The sequence below is a fragment of the Buteo buteo genome, chromosome 9 (assembly GCF_964188355.1).
Source record: "Buteo buteo chromosome 9, bButBut1.hap1.1, whole genome shotgun sequence".
In the NCBI taxonomy this organism is placed as follows: Eukaryota; Metazoa; Chordata; class Aves; order Accipitriformes; family Accipitridae; genus Buteo; species Buteo buteo.
Genome location: NC_134179.1, coordinates 33485791 through 33507967, shown reverse-complemented (window position 1 = coordinate 33507967; position 22177 = coordinate 33485791). Strand labels below are relative to the sequence as shown.

Below are 22177 nucleotides of genomic sequence, written 5' to 3'. Positions count from 1 at the left end.
TGCTGTGCGACCCTACTCAGTGTCTCATTTGACTAAGAAAACTAGCCATTTTATTCCTGTCCTTAGCTTCCTATCCTTTATCAGCCTCTCCAATATTTCCCCCCCCCCCCCCCCAATAAGAATTTAGGAAGACAGGACTGCATTTATCACATCCTTAGTGACTGAATCAAAGACCTGTTGGAAGCTGGAGAGGCCCAGCTTTCTTTGATGATGATTCTTCCCCTTGCTGGTTGTGTTCTTCATTCCAGAGCCATCTAACACTAGCTGGTTCTGGCAGTCTTCTGTTCATTTTATCCATTTTTCCCTAAAGTGTCTTTGACTGTCACTTCAGTTTGAGACGCTTTTTTTTCCTGACTTACGTGCTCTCTAGAGGGACCTTTTCTGTATGTGAAAGCATCCCAGATCTCCTATGGTATTTTTTGTGACATGATTGTCCATTCTGAGCGATCTGTAATGCATATCACTGCTCAGTTGTGAGCAGGACTTGCTCTCAATACAGGACACGCTGAGTCTTAGTATTATAATGTGCTTGGCTGGACAGCGAGGCTTTTAACATTAAGAGTGGTGTATTAGAGAGGTGATGATCTGCAGTGTTACACGATTATTTCCTCTGTATCTTCTCCAGTTTGGTTTTTAAAAAATGTGTAGCAGAAATAGTTTCTGGGATCCAGCATTTCAAGTCAAATGGAAGATGCTGGGTTCCAAGAGCCAGGGACATGAAATTATTTCTTAATTCCCTCCATGGCGCTCTCTTGTTCAGATGAGAATTTACATAAGGCACCAGCAGGGTCTTTTCTGCTTTTCTTGGAGCTGAAAAAGCCTAGGTTAAAAACTGTTCTGCTTTAGGACTTCTAAGAAATTGAAGAGAGTCCAGAAGACAGTCTTAAAAAGCAACTACTGTAGGGAAATGTAAGTCTTCAGATGAGTAAAAATGCGCTATGAAAAGATGCCCTGCAGTTACTCCTTGTGTTAACCAAGATTAAGACAAAAAGGAGTTTCCTTAAATTACATTAAGGTGTTTTCATATCAGATACTAGTAAAGGTTTTATGACAATAGCAGCAGTAAAGCACTACTACGAATTAGAGTGGATATGAATATTTTTATGAACAGATTGGACAAATGGCAACCCAGGTTTAGATAAGCTTGGTACTCCCTTAGCAAAGGATGGACTAAAATGCTTCTTGATGCCCTGGGTCTTCTGTAGCAGCCTTTCTTGCCGGGACGGGCAGCAGCCGTGGCTGTGCTGTACACCAGGGATGGTGAGACCACCCTGCCAGGAGAACCCTCACCCACCACCTGCATCTCTGGCCACTTCCAGCCCGCTGACCTCAGCCTCGTCGTCAGCTCCAGGCTGAGGCTGTCATCTGTCGGAGAATAACTTTATCTGTGCTCCAGAGCTACCTTTTGTGAGCATAAATTGCTGGAAGTTACCTGTTGACTCGCTGCTTTTCTCACAGGCATCTGTTAGCTAGGGTACAGCAGCACTGCGTTACGGAGGGCTGAGAAATCCTTGAGGTGGGGGGTATTTCCTGCTCAGCGTTTGCAGAATTGAATATATGCCATCCCTAATTGACTTTACTAAGGGTCATCAACCGAGCAGACTAATTTTCCAGGCTCTTTTATGAAAAGGTGTTAGTAAACAGAATTAACAGATGCACTGTCTCCCTGCTGTTAGTTGCCACTGGGATTCATTCTTGATTGCAGTATAATGGTCTGTATTTTTGGTCTTCCCTGGATCTGTGCCCTCTGTAACAGGATGGTTATTTAATGCTTATACACTTCTTTCAGCTGGCAGGCACTCTCCCTTTTTTTGGCATAATTTCTTTCTATTTTTTTTCATATATTTTCCATACTAAGATGGTTTGAGGTGAAAAATACAAAAGTGATGGTAAAGAAAGATAGGAGAAGGTGCCTACTTACAACTATGAAGTGTTTGTGTTCTAATTGGTAAAGCTGGTCTAATATGATTTCTGATAACAGAGAGAAATATATCCACCTACCTATTTCTTTGATGTGGTACATCATTATGAAAATTGGGATCTGCAAATGTGCTTAATGTTTGTCACATCTAAATAGTAGCATTGTGGGCATAGTTCATCACCTCTGCTATGTTAATGCCAGCAAAAGTTTCTATATGAATGAACAATTTATGCCTGCACTAAATGAAAATGTCGACGGTTAGCAGAAGACACTGTTTTGTTAGCCGCTGCTTCACTTGCTAAGATGCCAGGAAGAAGAGCTGAATACATTGTTGGCAGAAAAGCCAGGCAAATTAGCCCAGCCAAAAGAGTCCGTCAAAAATAAAAAAGTGGGAATTAATCTTGGCAGGCTATTTGCTTATGTGCTCTGGGGGAAAAAATGAAAAACACGTATTTTGCCAGAAAAAAGTGGAAAGTCAATTCAAAAAATAACCCAGAATTATCCTCCACCAAAAAAAAAACCCAAAACCAAGGAAATCTGTGCTGATGTCAGGACAGCACAAACTGAATCTAAGCAAGCCATAGGCTACCCTAACCTAGCTTTAAACAGTCAAGTTTCCTCATTAAAGCACAATTAAAGGAAGACTTAACTGAACCAGCCTTCGTATCCTAACAATTTGAAAATACTTTTTTATCTTTTTCTCCAGATCTTCTTAATAGAATTTTCTCTTGAATAATCGTACTCTTACAGTACGGGCTTTTTTAATTATAGAAAAAATATCTCATACTATGAAACAAAATGAAGTTTCATTAACTTGCAAGTATAAAAGTCTAGGCTACTGATGCAGTTAATCAGGGAAAGTATTTGAGGAGAGCAATAGAAGATAATATATATTCCTTATTATACTCTCTCTACTGATATTTAGGGTTGATCTCAGGTCATCCATAGTTGCCAAGGGTGTTGTAAGCTTCCCATCCCCTCTCTCAAATGCAGCATTAATGTGCTACCCTGGAGCGTGTGAAGTAGAAATATTTAGTATAAGTCTGTAAGCTGTCCTTGTAACCATAGGTGAAGAAAGCTTAGCGGAAAGCTATGGGGATTTATGGCATTGCTGCTACTCGGTGGTGCAGTGTGGTGGTGTGCTTTGCACACCCCAAAGAAACAGGGCAGCAAGGAGGTGACCATATGTGTTTAGATTAAAGCCATTTTTGTCTGTGAGAACAGCAGTCACATCTACTCCAACCTTTAAGTTTGGATGCTGTTTTGGGTACAGAGGTAAGTTCAGTTTCGATCTAAACAGGTTAATTGATGAAAACTCATTCCCTGGAGATGAAATTGAAAAAAACCCATATATTTCCGGGCTTTCCAATGTTTTATCACAAGCACCAGAAATACTTTTAAATTTTATTTTCTCAAGTCAACTAAGCACCTGTAGGCAGCTCCCTCCACTATTTCTCAAGATGGCTGGTGGACTTACCCCTGCCTGGAGGGAAGGAGAACTCTCTAGCCTGTCCTCTCCATCCATCACATCTCTGAGCTGCAGACTCGTAAGAGGTCAGTGTAGCAGTCCTGCTCATGAGAGAGAGTGCCATGCTAGAGAATGAACAAAAATTATTCTTTTCCTTTCATTTTATTTAGGTTAAACATTGGAGAACTAGGGTTTTTTTCAAGTTTCTAAAGTGCATTTTTCTTTTAAGAAAGATTTTTCAAAGCAGAGACCTTTATATTCCCCACATTTTTAATATATTTTTTTCTTGTATACATGGTTGACTGACTTCAAGCCAACATATTGGTGTGACTTGCTACCCAGACCAGCAATGCCAGAGAGGGAGCTTGCTCTCAGAGAGGGAGCAAAATGTCTTTGGAGCCCTTTGGCTTGCAGTAGCCTAGCTAGATGGCTGATACGGAGAAGAGCTGACGTATGGGCACTCGAGAGTTGCCTCTGTCCGTAGGTATCTGTTGTTTCCCCAGGACAACTGTGTATGTGTTAACTTTTCGTAAGAGTCTTTTCAAAAATAGCCCAGTGAACAATCAGGAAAACATAGCAGGATCCAATCCTCCCAGTTGTTCTCATTGCTTCCTTGGGGACTCCCTGGGGGCTTTCTGCAAGATGCTGGGTTGGCCTTTGTAGCCCTTGGCTACTGACAGCGTGCTGCCACTGCTCCTCAGTCCCTGGGACTTGCGTTCGCCCGCAGGAAAGCCAGTCATCTGCAAGAGAGAGACTTTATCGGAACTTGTAGGTAAACACCCCCGTGTGTCAAAGCGAGTGGCTGACTAATAATGTGCTGACAGAAGATGTGGTTGTACAAAGCATCTAAAGAGAAGGGAAGAGAGTCTGTTTCCAGATAATATGAAGCAAAAAATTATTCGGGGGCAAAAAACCCCAATGCATTTATAAGAGCACATTGCTTTGTTTTACAGGACAGCTTCTTTAAATAAGAAAGCTGGAAGACAGCAGCTTGAATCAAATGAGCTGGCTCTACGGGGTGATTTTGCTCATCCAACACGCTGCTGCTAGGAGTCCCTGAAACTTTCTAAAGGATATTCTTCTGGTCTCCTGCGTAGGCTGTTACGCTGTCTCCTTCTCTAGTAGTGCACTGGGCCTTACAGAAGTATGGGTGATAAGAGGGCTCTTTTCTTCTCTTCATTCTCCAGTTGCTTTTGCTGCTGCTTTTTATCAAATACATGCTTTAGCTGAAGGCAAAGAGCATTTTATTGAAGAAATGGTAATGAGGGTTTTCTGGGAATTAGAGATCAAGGATTTTTTTTTTTTTAAAGCACATTTCAACTCCTGACAATTTTGTGGAGGAAAGGAACTTGAATACCTGCAAAGGTGTGAAATGTCTGTGCAGCCTTTGAAGAGCTGTACAAAAGCCTTCAGAAGTGTATCTCTTCAAAAACAGACATACCAAGTGAGAAAGAGTTGAAAGGAATGTTATCTGTGACGGAAAACTAGTTTTAAAATGCAAACCTTAGCTCAGCTTTCAAACGTACTATTTGTCGAAGGTGAAGCAAGATACCTCTTGACCTTTAAGCAGGAAAGCAGTGGTTAAAGCCAGCTAGAAGGGGTTATCTTTGGGGAGCACAGCCCAAGCTCTTTGGTGCCCCAGGCACTTCCCTGTTCCGTGCTCCAGTCTGCTGTAGCATCTGTCTTCACAGGGCAGACCTAAACCTGTTGCATGGACCCACCAGAGGATTAGCCTTTACTGCATGTCTCTCATAGCTGTGGTCGTCTCTTTCGCAGCAGTTGAGATCCTCTTCAGGACGAAACGCGAGTCCTGCCTCTGCTGTCTCACCAGTAACTACACCAGATCTGCCAGGTAGCTAAAAATAGAGAAGTCCCTGGCACCCGTGGATTTCACAGTGCCACAGGAGATGATGCTGGGAGCGTGGGTGGCTCTTGCGGCAGCAGCAGCGTTTGGGCATAGGGGGACAGTCGGTGCCGGGGTGAAATGGCCGCGCGCTCTAGTGACTGTTTCCCAGTTGTTGCAATGACCACGTCGGCAAAATGACTAAAAGAAACAAATGTGGCAACTGAAGTCATTAAATATCGCCTTTGTCACCCTGAGGGGGACCTGCCCTGCACAGCTGGAGCACAGCAGCGGTGGCATTGCGGCATTTCCATGAGCAAGCCCCGCATTGTTCACTCTTCTGGTAGAAGATGAGAAGGCAACCGAGGGAAAGAAAAGGGTTTCTGTTGGTTTTTTGAGCTGGCGGAGCCTGCACAGGAGTGAAGGGGCAATCACAGCTGGTGCAGGGGTTGTTTGGGGACAGAAACCCATGTTTCAGTTAGCTAGATCAGCTCTGCCATCTCATGGAGCTTCTCCCCAGAGTGCCCACTGCTCGCTGTGCAGCCTGCCACTGGTGTCCCAATAGACTTGTCCAGCTCGCTGTCATCTCCAGAGGACCATCACCCACCCAGGTTGGCCCAATCCACCCTGCCTGGCAGCCCTCCTTGGAGGGGCTCGGTACCACAATAGCATGGGCTGGGAAACGCTTAGCTTTGGCTGTGTTGTCCAGTGCTGGTTTGGGAAGTGATGCCCAGCACCCACCCACCCCACAGCAATCTGCTGCCGGTGCCGTTAGCATAGGTGCACGAAGAAGTAGTAAATGCCACCAGAATTTGAAAGAAAGAGGTCATCTTGCTGCTGTGTGGCTCTAGTTACCCAAATACTTGGTTGAGATGAATAGAAACATTAAATGTCACCTGATTAAGTAAAAACCTCTCTAATTAGGCTTTAAAATGCATTGCATTATAGTTTATTTTCCATAAAAATATGTAAATAATTAGTGCTTCTAAATGAGATTTAGTAAGTCATGGTACATTTATATTTGAAAGCCTTCATGCCAACTGTACTTTGACTTTTCAATGTCTTTCTGGAGCCTTACAAAGTAGAAAGTTGTGCTTTTCCTTCTTTCATGTCATATTTATGCTTGTGAGCCCTTTTCTGAGCTGTCATGTTTACATTTTCTTTCCCATCTCTCTGTGGCCACCCAGAGCTCCCTAGTGGGGTCAGAGAAAGCAGCGTTTTGGTTTTTTTTTTTTTCCCCAGTGTAGTTGTATTTAGTTCGTATGATGCAATGCTGTCCTCAGGATGTAACGGTCAGTTTGACCTCCTTGCAAACACAGAGCAAATATGTGAGAAAACATATTACAAGCCTCGAGAGGATTCTTGGGGGCTCTCAGCAGAGCAGAATAATTTTCCTTGGCTGGTGACAGTGAGGACTAGACTGGGCCGCTGACCATAGCAGCATATGAAGAACAGCCTTATAAACAGCAAAAGTCACCACAGACTGGGCTCACTCACTGTTTTTTCCACATCGTTTTATCTTATTTCATTTTATGGAAATTTGAAAGATATTTATTTAGGTCACTACTTCCTCTGTAGCCTTCATGACACCCTTCAACTTCACATCTGCAAACTTCAGACTTAAGGAAGGAGCACGCACCATGGCTGGGCTGTAAGCAGGGTCTCCTGATTTCACAGAAGTTGCAGTATCCCACAAGGGCAGGGCATGGAAAGACAACATGTTGTATTTTTCATTTTGATTGTGAGAGAAAGGCCATTTTTATGGCTTCCCATAGATTAATGGATGATTAATGGAAAAAATATTTGCAAGGCATGTATGTGTTTGAGTTATGATTCCTCATTTTAAATTGTTAGGGATACTAAGAATTGCCGTACATCCGTGGCAGAATCTGGTGTTTCTGTTGAGGATTAAGAAAAAGGGAATGCTTTGAAGCCCAAGAGTTATCTCTTCTTTTAAAAAACTTAGGTGTTCCTTCTACTGGACAAAAAAGTTGTTAATTCCCCCAGTACTCTTAAGATTTTATATTAGGAGGGGGGAAAAAAATCAAGCTCTCAAATCTAAGGTCACATCTTTTTGTATATGGTACAGTATTTGCCATGAGTTAAAGACATTAACTTAAGTAAATTGTTTATTCTTCTACAAAAAATACTTTAAAGTTCACTCTTTTTGTGATAGCATTAAAATTCCCAAAGGAATTTCATATCCATGAATTTTTTTTAATCAAGTGCCAATTGCCTCTTATGATATGTATGAACTCACTATGGCAAGTGAAACAGTTTGTTATTAACTTTAAAAAAATATATTCATAACACACCTTTGATGTATTTCTGATAGATCAGTAGTCTGGCTCGTTGACAGATTAATAGATTAGGGCACATTGTGTTTTTTATGTGAAAGACAATTTTACACAAGAAGATAGTAGACATTACCAATTTACCATTTCAGCCAAAATTGTTAACAGCAACAGAAAAATATAGTACTATTAAAAAGAAAGATGGTTTCTGTTGTTACTTGCAGCCCCAGGGCCGGTTCCCGGGTGTCCCTCTGCCCTGCTGGAGACAGAAGCCCAGCGGGACGTGAGCAGTGTGGATCATAGCCAGCAGCTGAGGAATAACATAAAATTCCTCTTTCTTTATTGTGGAGGGGTATGATCAAAGTAGCTGTGTGTGTTTCTTTCTGTATCTTTCCTGGCTGTGTTAGAATATAATTTTTTTTACACTCCAGCATAGATCACTCCAGTGATTTAAATAAGCAAGGCTGTCATCTGTCACCTTGCAATTTTTTGTCTCGCATAAAAACCTTTCTGCCCTGAAAGATCTGTGTCCTGCTGGGAAAACATGCTCTTACTGGGAAATGTGGCATTAATGTTGCTTAGGATAACAGAATAACACCACCTAGAATAATGTCACTTCACCTTAGCTTTCCGTGCTCAGAAAAAAACCAGAAATTCCTGTAAGTCCTGCTAGCAACCAGAGAGCAGCTACCTGTAGGTGTGTTTAAGTCTTGTAATGACTAGCACACCTCAGGCCAACCTTTCTTTCGCCCCACTTCTTGGTTAAAAACTGATTTCACATCTCATGGAGCTGCATAATTATCATCAAGTAAAATCTTCTCTGAGGGGATGGATGGTGGCTGGTGATTTATTTCACAGGATTATGAATATGGTAAAATAAGAAAGGCAAGCAGGTGCTGCAAATGCATCAGGACCCTCCAGCAGCTGTAATAGAAATCACAGCGGTGGTGGTAAACGGAGACTGGAAAGGGGCAGTGCTTTTACTGTGGAGAAAACGTGGTGCTTCTGAAGTCCAGAATGTGAAATGTGTGCCCTTATGTGGTGAAAAATTGTAGGTTTGTATGAAAGCATACCTGGCTTTTATCTTAAACCTTGAGTGCATCAGCAAGGAGGGGGAAGATTTTTCCCTCTCACCCTTCGGCATTCCTTCCATAAATCAAATTCGAACGGAATTGCCACTCAATAGTTTAGACTAGTGCTGCCCCAGTTGTTTCAGTGATCCTACAACAGTCTACCCTAAAAAGGAATACTAAAAATCTATTTTTGACTAAATATAAGCTGATCGCTTGTTAAAGCTGCAGGATTTTCCACGTGAATTTACATTGCTTTTATTGTATGGATGTTTCTCAGACCATATTAATCAAATATTGTTTTCAAAATTACAAGAAGGTCCCTGTTACACTTCTGTGTTGGGTATTGATACTTACTTATCTCAGGGAATATTTTCTGACTCACTGTATTCATTATTCTTGCAAAGAAACTGTAAGTTTCTTTGTTGTGAGGTAATGTCTGTTCATCTTTGTATGGGAGTAAGAAAAGAGGAATGGTTCTTGGTTGGGTGTTACTAATTGTTTTTAAATCTTACGTAGGTGTTTCTGCCTTTCAATTAGTCCATCAATCAAGTGCAAGCTGGCTTAGATGTAATTTAAAGTATTGCCAGGACCATATTTCAGATTTTTTAAAATCCAAGCAATTTATGAATTCATTGCAGGTCTCTGCAGGTTCTTACAGAAACCAAAAATACATATCCCTGAAAACATCTCCGGTGGTGTCTATAGTAAAAGTACAATAAACCCCTAAAGAAGTGCAATTTTTAATTCATGTTAAAAAACCCCTATTGGGGTGATAGGAGGGACACATTGCCTGTGCCACCTTACTGTCCCACCAGTAGATTTCTTAGTAATATTCATAGCATTGAGAATGGGGAGCTGGTTAGCTTCAGCTCAGAAGCTTGAATGTCAAAATTCAGGTCTTGACCATAAATCTTCTGGAATGTATTTAAGGCAAGCCCTTCTCAGTATGCTTGAATACGTGGGGGAGCAGGGGACATGGCCTCTTTGTATCCCAATTGGCAATTTTTATGTTGTTTTCTTTGATGGTTCCTCACCGTGTGATTTACTTCCCAGCCCAGGATCTTCTGATGTGCTTATAAAATCTGAATCACATAAGTGTAAGACAGACGAGGCAACAGGAATGTACTTGAAAAGGCTTATGGACCCACATGTGACACTTGTGGGAAGAGCTTTTCTGCACCGAGGTCTCAGAAGCGGATGCTGCGGCTGGAGGCCGGTACCCCACGCGGCCCCAGGAGAGCAGGGGATGCTCTCCATGTCTCCCCCGCTGCTGAGCACTTCTGTCTTGCCAGGGGCACGTTGCCCGCTGAAGTGTTCTCTGTTGCATTTTATTTGCTTGATGAAGTATGGATTTGATTAGTCATTGATTTTATATTGGTGCGCATCAAGCCTATTGCATTATAAAAGCACACGTCTTTAAATAAGAATGAAGATTGCTTTGCAAAGATGAGATCCTTTCATCTTTGCTTATGTTGTCTTGCATTGGGTGTTTTTTTTTTGCCCTGTATATCTCTTCAGAGTCAGTGGGTCTGCTTGCAGAGTAAGGGTCTGTTAGACTAGATAAGGATAGTGGAATTCAATCCCACTTGCAGGTACATTTATTATTGTGCTAGAGTAAAGCTAGAAATGGAATATAGTTCCTCAGGGTTCAGTAGCTATGCCTAGTCTTTGAAAAATGATAAATAGCTCCTAATTAGATGAATGACAAATCAGGAAAATGATAAATACTTTCTAATAAGCCCTTTTCTCAGTGGGAGTTTACACAACAGGCTCAATTCTGAACATCTGAGGAATGTACAGAATTGTAATCAAAAGTGATGTATGTTTTTATATCAAGAGTAAGCTGTGCGAGTTACAGCTTATGTTTGTTCATTCCAGTCATTGAATGAAGCAGGATAAAAAAAAAATAAAGAAAATAATTGTTGTCTCAATTTGATTTATTCTGGCTACTTCAGGTTTCCCCCAGGGTGTATTTAGAAGAAAGAAGAGTCTGAAAATAATCTCCTGAATATTTTAAATGTAACTCAGTATGCAAGTTGATCCACGTGTCCCGCTTTGAATCATGCAGTAATCTCAATATAAGAATTGTGTTATTTGCAGCAAGGAAAAAAAAAAAATGTTTTTTGCATGCTAGGACAAAATGGCTTCCCCAAAAAAAACTTTTTAATGATATTTGTCTCTGAGATGACTGTATAAAGTATGAGATAAAGAAAATCTTGTTAATAGAGAAAGGAAAATGCATTATTAAACCTCCTTTTTTTTTTTTTCTTTCCTCCCTCCCCCACAGGACATTAATGTATGTATCCTTGAAAACTACCCTGAATGTTCCAACCCCAGGTTATTTTACATCATACCATATTTCTGTGGACAGCATCCAAGATGCAGGTAAATATATACAAGGTATCCCAATTTGTTCAGCAATAGCTATTGCCAACAATTTGTCAGAAACTGGTAATAAAGAGGCAGCAGTTGTTTGAAGTACAAGAGAAAAGTGTAAGTACAAGTGTAGCACTGTATGTGGTAACTGCCTGCATATAGTTTGGAATAAGGAGGGTAAGGCAAATGTAGTACTATTCTTTTTTCTTGATTTAATATGTGAATAATTCCTCAAATCTGGATGTGTTTACGTGGATTTTTTTTTTCTTTTCTGGGTTGGCAAGGTGAGAATTGCAGTGACCATATGTGCTTGTTACTCGTTTTACCTCACTGTAATTTTGTAATATGTGTTTTAGCTCTGCTCAGATGCTCATATCAGGTCTATACATGAGGAATTCCAGGTTTCTGTGTCCATGTAAGAAATAGTAATCATGCTTAGAACTATGTAAAGTGCAGCCTCCTACTCTGTAATTGAGCTAGCTCATTTTAAATGTGTCTATTTACACCATTCTCGTACATATGTGAATAATTTTAAATACCTTCTTGTTTTCAAATACTTTTGTATTGTTGGTCACAGCATGTTCTTTACTAGATTTGTTCAACTTCAAGGTATTCTATTTATTTATTGTTACTGCTTCTCCATAGTGGAACAACTGCACATGTTTTCAAAAATTTCTTTCTACAGCCATACTTTTTTGTAGCAGTAATAACAACTGAAAGTGTCTTCCTTCTTACATCTCTAAGTATCTTTGCTGTAAAATCCTGCTTTAGTTTTTTGACTTAAGTGAAGTTATGATTAAGAAGCAAAACAGATTCATGACTTCATTTTCATTACACATTTTTTTCTTAATGTATTTTGGCCTCATTTGCAAATGCTTATGGTTGCACATTGAACTTGTGTGCATGAGTAATCCCATTAACAACACTCACATACCTGAATACTTCCACAACATACCTCTGCAAGGTTCCCAAGCAGTATGTTGAATTAGTGTTTTGTAGCTTGTTATAGATCTGTCTCCTATCATGCCCTTGCACTTCCTTCAGCTAATTCCAAGTCACACAAGGAGCTGCAAGGAGGTTCGTAGTATTTGTTAGGACACTTTGCTCTTCCAGAAAATGGATCACTGCACAGAAAGTGGAAGAGAATGAAAAACGTGCTCCAAGTCTGCTTTAGTAGGTGTGTAAAGCAGTAAGTTTTTCCACATCACCAAAAGAGCTTCTGACAAATGTTGTTGAATTCCCTGTTGCATAGAGTTTGCAACAGCCCAATGGAGTTAGGGAAGAGGTGTGATCTCTAGCCACTCTCAGGTAGCATGTGTGACTTGGATGTTCATCATACCAGCTGGAGCCTGTGAAAAAGCTGATTTCCTTTAGTTTGAGGCACTGGCATTATATCCCCTATCAATATGAATGCTGACTGCTGCTCCCAGGACATAATTAACATGAGTTAGTCTAAGGGATTTAGTATTCATATGCTTGTCTAACTAAATTGTGCTTCTAAGAAACTATGAGAGAAGCATAAAGGTGCACTGGTTTCCTGCCAGCTTCTTCCACTGGGGGAAAAGATAGAGTAACCCTAAACTGATCTTCAGAACCAGTGTCAGTCAGAGCAAACAAATGCAAGTCCTGTAGCAGAGCCGCAGGGCAGTCAGGGGTGATGGCAGGGAAGGGGAAGCTCATGGAGACTTTGGCAAAAGTTAAAATGAAGGACAAGGTGGGAAACAGCCTGGTAGCCTCCTGTGTGGTATTCGCTGGGTCACAGCAGGCAATGATTGCTCGCAGCAGTTCTCCTGAGGTAGGTCAAGGGCACCGCCACCTCTTAGCACCCTTCATCACCCAAGGAAGTCGTTCCTCCTGTGAGACAGGTCATGGCTTCCAAGTCAAAATACAGAAGTTCACGAGTTTGAGCTTATAAATAACTTGGTGAAAGACATCTTCAGAACGGAGTACTTCCACGCAGTGATTCACTTCCTTTTAATGTGATCTTGTTTTTACATGCCAAACCAATTCTAGATGTTGTGCGGAAAAGCTCAGTAAGCCAGTCGGGTTTGGGGGGGGTGGTATATTCTGTTAGAAGTACAGCACTGAATATTGTTAGATTCAGTTGTGTTCTTGGCTTGAATTTCTGAAGTAAATGCATCTTTAAACTTTTTTTTTTCTCTCCTCCCTCTCTCTCTCCCTCCATTAATGTCATACAGGGAGCCTGGTGAATGGGCCCTTGAAAGAGCAAAGCTGAACGTTAATGAAAATTTTCTGCTTGTGGGCATTCTGGAGGAGTTGGAGGATGTGCTGCTTTTATTAGAAAGATTCTTACCTCATTATTTCAAGGATGTGCTTAGCATCTACAAAAACCCAGGTAACTTTTTTCATTAAAAAGCTATTCTTACAGAAACTTTGGCAAAATCTGCATGGCTGCTGAAAGGTACGTGTTGTCTTGCTTATTCAATGAAGAGATTTATCTCCCTTTTGGGGAGCAGATTTGATTGATGGGGAAGGCTACTTATTCTGCTTTTATTCTTAATGTTACTGTGTGGTTTTCATTCCTGGGCAAGCACTTGGTGCTCCAGTGGTCTTGCCACATGCCAGAAGGCTTCCCGTTTACCACTGGAGTGGCCTTTTCTTCTTTTAATTCTGTCATACTCAGCTCTCAAATAATACTGTCAAAATATTCTCAAAATGGTGTCATCAATATCTGCCTAAGTAAACCTTCAAGAAATGGTTTGCGGAGCTGAATGCTTTGGAGATTCTCCGGTACCAGGATATTTATTTTCCCTCAGCCTTGACTAAGAGTTGAAGTGACATCAACATTCAGTTAAACTGAGTTTAGGTAAAGTACAAATAAGAACATGTATTTACAGCACTTTAAGTACAAAGCATGCTAAGGAAAAAAGCTTGGGAGACGGGTTTCTGTCAGTAGCCAGGAATTATGGGTGACTGTCCACCAATCCCTGCTTGCAGGATGCATCTTTGAAAATTTTGTATTTAGCGATGATACAGATATTATAGGGAAAGAGTGGCATTCCTCCTCTGAACATGATTTCAGTAGGTCATTACCTGCTTGCAATAAGGCAGTTAAGGCAGCTCTTTAGAAGGTATGAGTGTTAATTTGTGGTGGTACTATATCCAGCCATAGAGCTAATTTGCTCAATAACAGACATAAGGAGAGCGTGGTATGGTATTGACATGAGAGCAGGGCCCAATTTTGGATCAGTTATTTCTCTTGGTAAATTAAAAAATAAAAAGACATATGTTTGTAGTATGTGGCGGTCTTCCTAAATGTTTGCACAATTCAGTCTCCAAGGTTTTCCCATGGGGATGTTAGACAAGAGGGAGGCTGGGGATCAATAGAAGGATGCTCTCTTTGCAATGAGCAGACTTTTCTTTGGGAATCAGTAGCACTTCCTCAGCTGTTCTGTGCACCATAGATTTTTCACTTCTCTTACAATGGGGGAAGCTAACAAACAGCACAGAGGGTCTCAATTTTCATTGGGGTGCCCTAGAATTAGTCAGGTGTGAAATAAGCAATCTCCCAGAATTGTTAAGTGCTGGATAATCTTTCTCTTCTCTGTGTATATTCCAGTATCTGGGGGAGATTTGATCCCCTATTTCAGGACAGTGATTTCCTCTAGGATTTCATGTGTAAGACTGGTCTTGTGTCATATCTGAAGATTCACCTCTTTCCTTCAGTATTCCCCATGAGGATTAAACTTTTGTTTCATTTTTCCAATTCACTTATTGACAAGGAAGAATAGAAAGGAAACAGTTTCCTTGTGTTAACTCTCTCCTCCTCCTTTCATGCATGCATATGTTTGGGGTTTTTTTCCAATCATAATTTTTTCAGGTTATTTCTGAGTTGGTGCTAATGCTTACAAACTAATAAACAGACTCAGCCAGAAAGGAAAAAAAACAAAGAAAATTCAAGTGCTGTGTAAGAAATCCTACATCGTTCTCCTCAGGGCACCTTAGACCTGATCTGCAACACCCTCTGCTGTTGCATCATGAAATGCTGGGAAGAAGAGTTGTTACTCTGCCCAGCTGTGTGGTGATCCCACAAAGCAGCAGATACTTTGGGCCAAAACTGAACTTTTGTTGCAACTAACGCTTGCAGATTAAATCTGTACACTTTACAGTTTTGTCTGCTGACCTGCTGCCCCACCTGTGATACTCTTATCGCAGTCTGTCTTCTTTTTGTATAAAGAAAGTAAAGCTTTTCCAGAACTTATCTTTTATCAGTTGAATATATTGAGATGAGAAAAACACAGTGAAGGACCGTGTACAGAAAGGTGATTCACTTCCACATCAGTGAATCTCTGCGCCAGAGACCACTGCAGTAAGCGGTTCTGGATTAGACACAATTCAAAAACTGGATTTGTAGAGCTGCTTTGAAGCAGAAAGTAACTGAAGGCAGGCAATTTCCATCCAGTGTTGCTTTAGTGGATTACATAGATTAGAAAGCAGAGTAGGAAGCTGGTGATTGCTGTCCCGCTAACATCATAATCTAAACGAAATTAAAAGCACCTACCTCTTGCTGTAAGAAGCAAACTGCTGGATGTTATCAAACCGAAAAAATCACATGTGCATTTAAGATACATTTGTGGGAATTCCACGTTAAACCACTTATTCTTCCCAAAGTTGGGATGCTCCTCCCTCGTTACAGGTGCTTTGGGTGGGCACCAAATCACTATAGCTCCCATCCAAGCACACTTGTTATTTTCAGGAGCTTCAGTATAGCTTGATGCTAATAGAAATCAGGAAATCTGGAAACTTTGTCTGATCTCTGTTTCTTTTAACCATGCAAGCTGTATTCAAGTTTCTTTGTTTCTTCTGTATCTGTAGTAAAATTTCTCGTCTGAGACAGCATATAACAACATTTTTTGAGGAACTCTTGCTCAGTGTCCTCCTCCTAGCTAGAATACAAAGCCTGTAGCCTTTTTACCTTCAAAAATACTTTGCTGCTATTGTTCTGAAGCAGAAGATCAGTAAAACTGTGGCTCTATTGATCAGGTAGATAGTGGAAGGTTTACATCAGAGAGGACAGAAATGTGAGTGCGGGTGTCTGTATATGTAATGACACAGATAACTGCTTAATGCAGTATGACTTGAGTGCTTTTGTCAGTGATGCTAATGATTTGTTTTACATAAGCTGGCAGAAGGAAACTGTGAAGAAAGGTAAAATATAAAAAAAAGTGTGAAATGCAGTTGACTTGTTCAGACACTATCACTAACAGTTGGTTATTGAGGTTTTTAATATATTTTGCTTGCCAGCTGCTGTGTTATTTGTTCCATGCTGGCTTTTTTTTTTTAGTTTTAGACAGTGTCACATTTTGAAATGCACTCCAATTTTTCTCAAATTTTGTGAGTTTAAAACAGTTGGCAATTCTGCATGACAGGAAATTTTAGGGTCAGAGGACACTAGGAGGATAATTCTCTTCATTGTATTAATAAAAATGTTGCCTTCAGCTAATCCATATGCCAAATATTTTGACTTGTGTGTTTTATAACAATGTGCAACAAAATGCAAAAGCTCTTTGTGGTGCTAAAGTTTTCATTGGAACCAATCTGATTTTATCTTGTAGAATACTTTAGAGCTACAGGCTTCCTGGTTTTCTCCTTTTCCACTCTCTCCTTGAAAAAAAGTATTTTCTTAACATTGATACCAAGTCAAGGAATTGCAAAAGGATTCTCTTTTTTGATGCCTGTCTTGTCCAAAGTGACAAACTCTTCCTGCCTTGACAGCCAGGACTGCATTTGACAAGAGATCAAAAGGGGGCAGGTGGCAGCAGCGAACGGATTGTGGAATAGTCAGACAGATCAATAGATGGGTAGAATAAATAAATTAAAAAAAATTACCGTGTTTACTAAATTTCTTTGCTAACACAGTAAAATTTGCTAAAAATTTTGTTCTTTTTTCCCCCCGTATTGGAGCAGATAGTGTCCAACTGCAGAGCCTTGGATTGTATTTATTTCAAAATTTGGAAGCATTTCTTAACTCTTTGAAAGGCCTGAAATACCTATAGCATAACTTTACATGTAAAATTTCTCCTTGCTCTCAGGAGCACAACTGAAGGAAAAATAATTGGTCAGTCCTGTTCATTTTTGCTGGCTATAGCTCACTTCCATAGCCTGGCAGAGAATACTTACAGAGTTTCTTTTGAAATGGGCATGTGTGGGTTTCATTTGTTTCGTGTTTTTAAGAGGCAGAAAATACACACTATATACAGCAAAACATAGAATTTTCTTCTGCCTTGTCAACTTCTGTGTCATGGGGTAAAAATTAACAGCATCTAATATAAAAGAATAGGTAATAAAATGGTTTTTAGCACCTCAGAAATAGGCCATATCCTCTCACCTTTCTGCAGGAGTTCATAAATTTTCTTTGGCACCAGAAGCCCTATAAAAACACTTCTTCCCAATATCAGGGGGGAAAAAAAAATCTTTGTTTCCTGAGGTTACATTTTGCATGGAGAATGTGTAGATCTTGCTCTAAAGCAAGAGGACTGACTTAAGCTTTTCAAACAGTGAATTTTATTGAGTGCAATGAAATTACTCATGCTGTCAGCTGGAAGAAAATAGGTTGTTCAGGTAAACTGTAAAATGTGCTTTTTTTGAAAATGCAACGAAAATGTGATTCTCCTTAAGAATCACATTTACAGGGAATATTTTAAACTGTAGTAGTAGTATTATCCCAGGTAATAGAAACCTCCTGATTTTTTAAATCCATTCTGTTCGTGAATGCTAGTGACCCAGTCTTGACATTTTCAATTTATAAGCTTCCCCTTCTCTTTAAACCCAGTAAGGAGGGAGTTGCTGCCATTTATCTTGATTGCAAGGCTGAGGTCCCATGAGGCAGATGATGAAGCCTTTTTTTGATGGAGTTAGGAGAAATGTGGGATCAACCCTGGAAGTCTTTGCACCATGCTGAAGACTGCTCCAGTGCCGGGGCAGCCCTGAAGGTGGGGCATGCCTTCAGATGGTTCCTGCACTGGAAGTAGAAAAGACCATTTTCCCCACTCCTTGTCAAAATAAAACTCTTCGCAAGTGGAGAAGGCCGAGAGAGGCTTTTCTTTCTTTCCTTATCCCACCTTCCAATCTATCAGTTTGTTAGCGGTGCTCCCTATAGTCTGACTGTTACTTCAGTGCTAAATTCTTGTGGCAGCCTTTATCCCACCCTGTTCTTGGGCTGCTCTGGCAAGATGTGGATGCTATACATTTGGAAATGTTCAGGAACTGAGGGTCATTGCTGGAAAAGTTGCTGTGGTATGAAGAAAGCAAAGGGAGGGTGGGAAGATCCCACTGTTCTTTTTTCCCTCTGAGAAACTGGAATGGATGTCTGCAGGCACAACCTCCAAGAGCAAAAACTCTGAGTAAGAAATGTTGAAAGAAGTCTGATGGAAGGAGGCAGTGCTTTTTGTGCAGTCTTAAACAGTGATCATCTTATATTCTGCCTTTGTTCAGCACAAAATGAAATGAAAGAAAAAATTAGGACAAGTGATCTGCAGCTTCTAATAGTCTGTGTGCTTCTCATGAGCTGTACTTTCTGGAGAGGGTTGTGACTGGTAGGGGGAGAGGGAATATATTGGCTTATCTCTTGCACACAAATGCACAACCCTTCTCTCTCCTACAAACATCTGCACTCTCAATGTGAGAATAAAAGCAGCCTGGATTAGATTCAGTTCCAATGCTGAGACTTTTTTGCATCACTTCTTTGCATCTGCTACTTTCTTAAAACAGAATTTGGGAAAACTTGGAACACATTCAGATGTTCAAAAACTTTGGAGACTCCAAACATGCTGTCTTTTCTTTTGCCTCTAAAACAGTTTTGTGCTTTCCCTAAATACTTTTGAGAGGAATCATTGTGTATGAAAGTTTTCTACAGAAGAGGAAAATTCTAAATTTCATGTGGAGGTAGAACATGAGGTTGGACTTGGGAAGTTATTAACTGCGTAATGCGTCCATGGCAAGTTCCCATCCATTATGTGAAGCCAACTGTATGTGCGACTTAAAAAGTTTTGTCCAGGAGGTGGTGTAATCTCCCTGCTTGTTCAGGACTTGCAGGGGACTGGAACATCGTGCCAGTGGTAATAGCACATGTGAATTTACATTCTGCCTGGGTGGCGTTTTCTTCTTTATCACCCAACATCCTGTTCTGAAAATAGAAAATAAAAATAGGAAATGTGAACAAACTGTTCCTTTCTTCTCCCTCCGAAGTCTGATCTTTCAAAATTACATAGAAGAACACTCTAAAACAATGGGTATGCTAAAACAGGCAGCTTAAGCTCCAGGAGGAGTGTTTAACTGTATTTTTGTTTCTTGTAAAACAAATTCCCAGTTCTCTGTGTGCAAGAAAGGCAGGGCAAGAGAAGAGTCACAGTGCATATCCCTGAGGACGTTTGTTCCCAATTAGGTTGATAGCATCTAGGACACTCTGCACAGCTCATCTGCTTCTTGGTTTGTTTTATAAAGCTGAAGGTAATATCAAAAGCTGTAGATACATTATTTAGCTCTTCAGCCATGAAAATACAAGGTTTGGAGAGCAGGGACAAAACTGGACTGCCTGATCTGGGATACCTTGAAGTTAGTGGAATCACCAATCAGGGATAAATGTAATCAGTGGAAATATCCTTTTTTTCCAGTTCAATAAAAGGAAGATATGTTGTTTTCTGTCTTTCAGAGGTTTCGAATCCCATTGTGAATAAACTAAGCAGTTTTAAGAGTATGAGCTCTTGGAAGGATTTGAGCACTTCTGGGCTTTCTCATGACTCTGTTTTTCAAAAGATCCGCCAGGTCTTTGGAAGATTTGTTTCAGAAGCTAAACTTCTCTGTGGCAAATTCTGCAGCAAAGATTGGCAGCTTATAACAGCTGTGGTTCTCATTCTGCTGAGGAAGGTGGAGCCACTCCAGGCTATGTGTGTGTTGCATGAGGGACACAACTGTGGCCACCAAAAGATTTATCCAAGATAGTATCAGTCTCATTGCTAAACTACGAGCAGCAGTAAAGGTGTGGCAAGAGAGTTTGGCGTGGCTTTCCAAGCCCACGTGGAGCTTGTATGCATCCAGGCTCAAGTCTGCTGTATTTACTGTTCCCTGCTAGCATGTACTTGTTAGATTGGAGTTAGCTCATATGTGCGTGGTTACGCAGCAGAGCATTTGCCTATAAATACATTTTGTGACCCAAAATGAATGGCACATTTTGATACAAAAAGTGAGGTAGCTGACAGCCTGACAATGACAGTCACTCCAGGTAAATCTGCTCCCTGAGCTTATAGTGCAGGGAAGTGCAATTTACAGGTCCATCTGCCAAGCATATTACTATGGTTCTGCTTTCTCAGGATGAGTGGTTGACTTTGTAAGTACAGCAGGACCAACGATAATTGCTTATATCAGGTGAGAAATTGATGTATTTCATATTGGCAAGTTGGGATGGTGGGCATGGTTCATGAACTGGAGGAATGAGGAGGGCCAGTGGTGATCCTCAGTGTCCCTCCCCAGCACTTCTGGCATTTGAGAAAGTTGGCCACCTTCCCAGTCTCACCACTGAATATGGCAAAGAAGGAGATACGGTTCCTCTGCTTGCCAGGTACAATGCAGATTTTTAAATCCTTATTTTAGGCTTGGATTTTCATGGGAGTTGAATTTGTAAAGGCTTTGCTTAGAATGAGTTGTAGTGGAAGGTGAAGTCCATGTTCCCTTACATCATCCTTTAAAAAACCTAGATCAAATGTTCCTCTCCTACTAAAGTTTCTGGACACGTGAGCTTGTAGTCTGGCTCTGACAACCTGCGATGTATTGTAGAGAGAGGCTAAGTATTTTTTTCACAAATTACTGAATTTTTCCTTTCTTTGTGCTGTAATACACGTGGTATATACAGGGCTTGTGTTCTGCAGTCTGCTACCCTTTTCCTATTCGTTTCCACCACCTTTTTCGTATTTCTCTTTCCCATCAACAGGCAAGGTCTTTGCCTGAAGCCAAACACACTTTACTTTTTTGCATGCTCTTGTCTGAGTCTCTCCATCATGAGCAGAGTTTCCCCTCTCTAAACTTTCTGTATAATGCATTTATACCTGTAAGATTATGAAGGCTGAGACCACCTACGGCATTGTCTTCCTCTCAGTGCAATTCCAAAAGACTTCAGCCTCCAGATTTTGCATTTCATCCCACATCTTCATTATGCTTGCATTGTTTCAATTTCCTTTCATCAGATCTATTGGTGGGCTGTCTGGTTTTGGACTAAACCCACACAGATGTAATTTCATACTTAGTTGCAGTAAAAATAAAACTTATTTGTGGTCTAAATCCCAAGGGGCTAGTCAGCCAAACCCTTGCATCCAATGTATCAAGAGTTCATGTGTATTTTGTGTGTGTGTGTGTGTGTGTGTGTTAGGAGATCATTTTGAAGGGTTGATGCTGGTATCTTTCAAGCTATTGTCATGTTTATCTAGTAAGCATATCAGTCACTAAAGATGTTATGGTTTATAACAGTGCTCCTGCTATTCATCTGAGGTTGATTCCCTGATGCATCTTTTAAATGTTTCCTGTTCCTAGTATAACAAAGTAAAAAACCCACGGGCAAGCAGCTTTGTTAAAGCTCTGGCACAGAGGGAAAGCTGCATTCAGATACAGCATTAGCTATATCTCATAAATAATCCAGGGTCAAAACACCACAAACATTTTAATGACAGACAATTAAAGTTTGCAACAACAGTTCATTCCTTCTTGACTAAATTACTAGCTAAAATCATAATGCTATTTTAATCAGTAACATTCCAACTAAACCTCTGTTACTGCTTCTGCTTTAAAAATAGCATTTGAATAAAAATTATAGCAGTAACAGATTATGCAAATTGCTTCTTTGACAACTTTGACCTCTATTCAGGCAACAGAAGGCATAGAGGAGGAGGCAGATGGCCAGTAAATCCCAGTTCCGTTCCCAGCTGCAGCTCCAGTACATTTGCACAGGTCTTCATTTCACCTACATGGAAACAAGCAAATTGCACAAGGTGTCTGAGGCTGAAAAACTTTAGTTAATAATAGGACCAAAACAACTGAGAATTTAGCTCAGTTATCATTGTGTCCCACGGTATGTTTTCAGGGTCAGTGTTTGGGGAGAAGCATCTTTTAACTGAAAACTGAGCATATTTGGCATTGAAGACACAGGAACAGTATGGTCCAGATGCCAGAGCTGACTATTCGCTTTGCTTTTAG

The 22177-nt window shown here is 40.6% G+C and overlaps 1 protein-coding gene across 2 annotated transcripts in view; it reads left to right on the top strand.

Annotated features, from left to right (window-relative positions):
• UST (uronyl 2-sulfotransferase) overlaps positions 1-22177 on the top strand; it is a 174062-nt gene that overhangs the window by 122041 nt on the left and 29844 nt on the right. For both annotated transcript variants that reach the window (XM_075036013.1, XM_075036014.1), the window contains exons 6-7: positions 10887-10984; positions 13174-13331. In XM_075036013.1, the coding sequence (XP_074892114.1) occupies positions 10887-10984; positions 13174-13331 (256 nt within the window). The remainder of the gene's footprint in view (positions 1-10886; positions 10985-13173; positions 13332-22177) is intronic.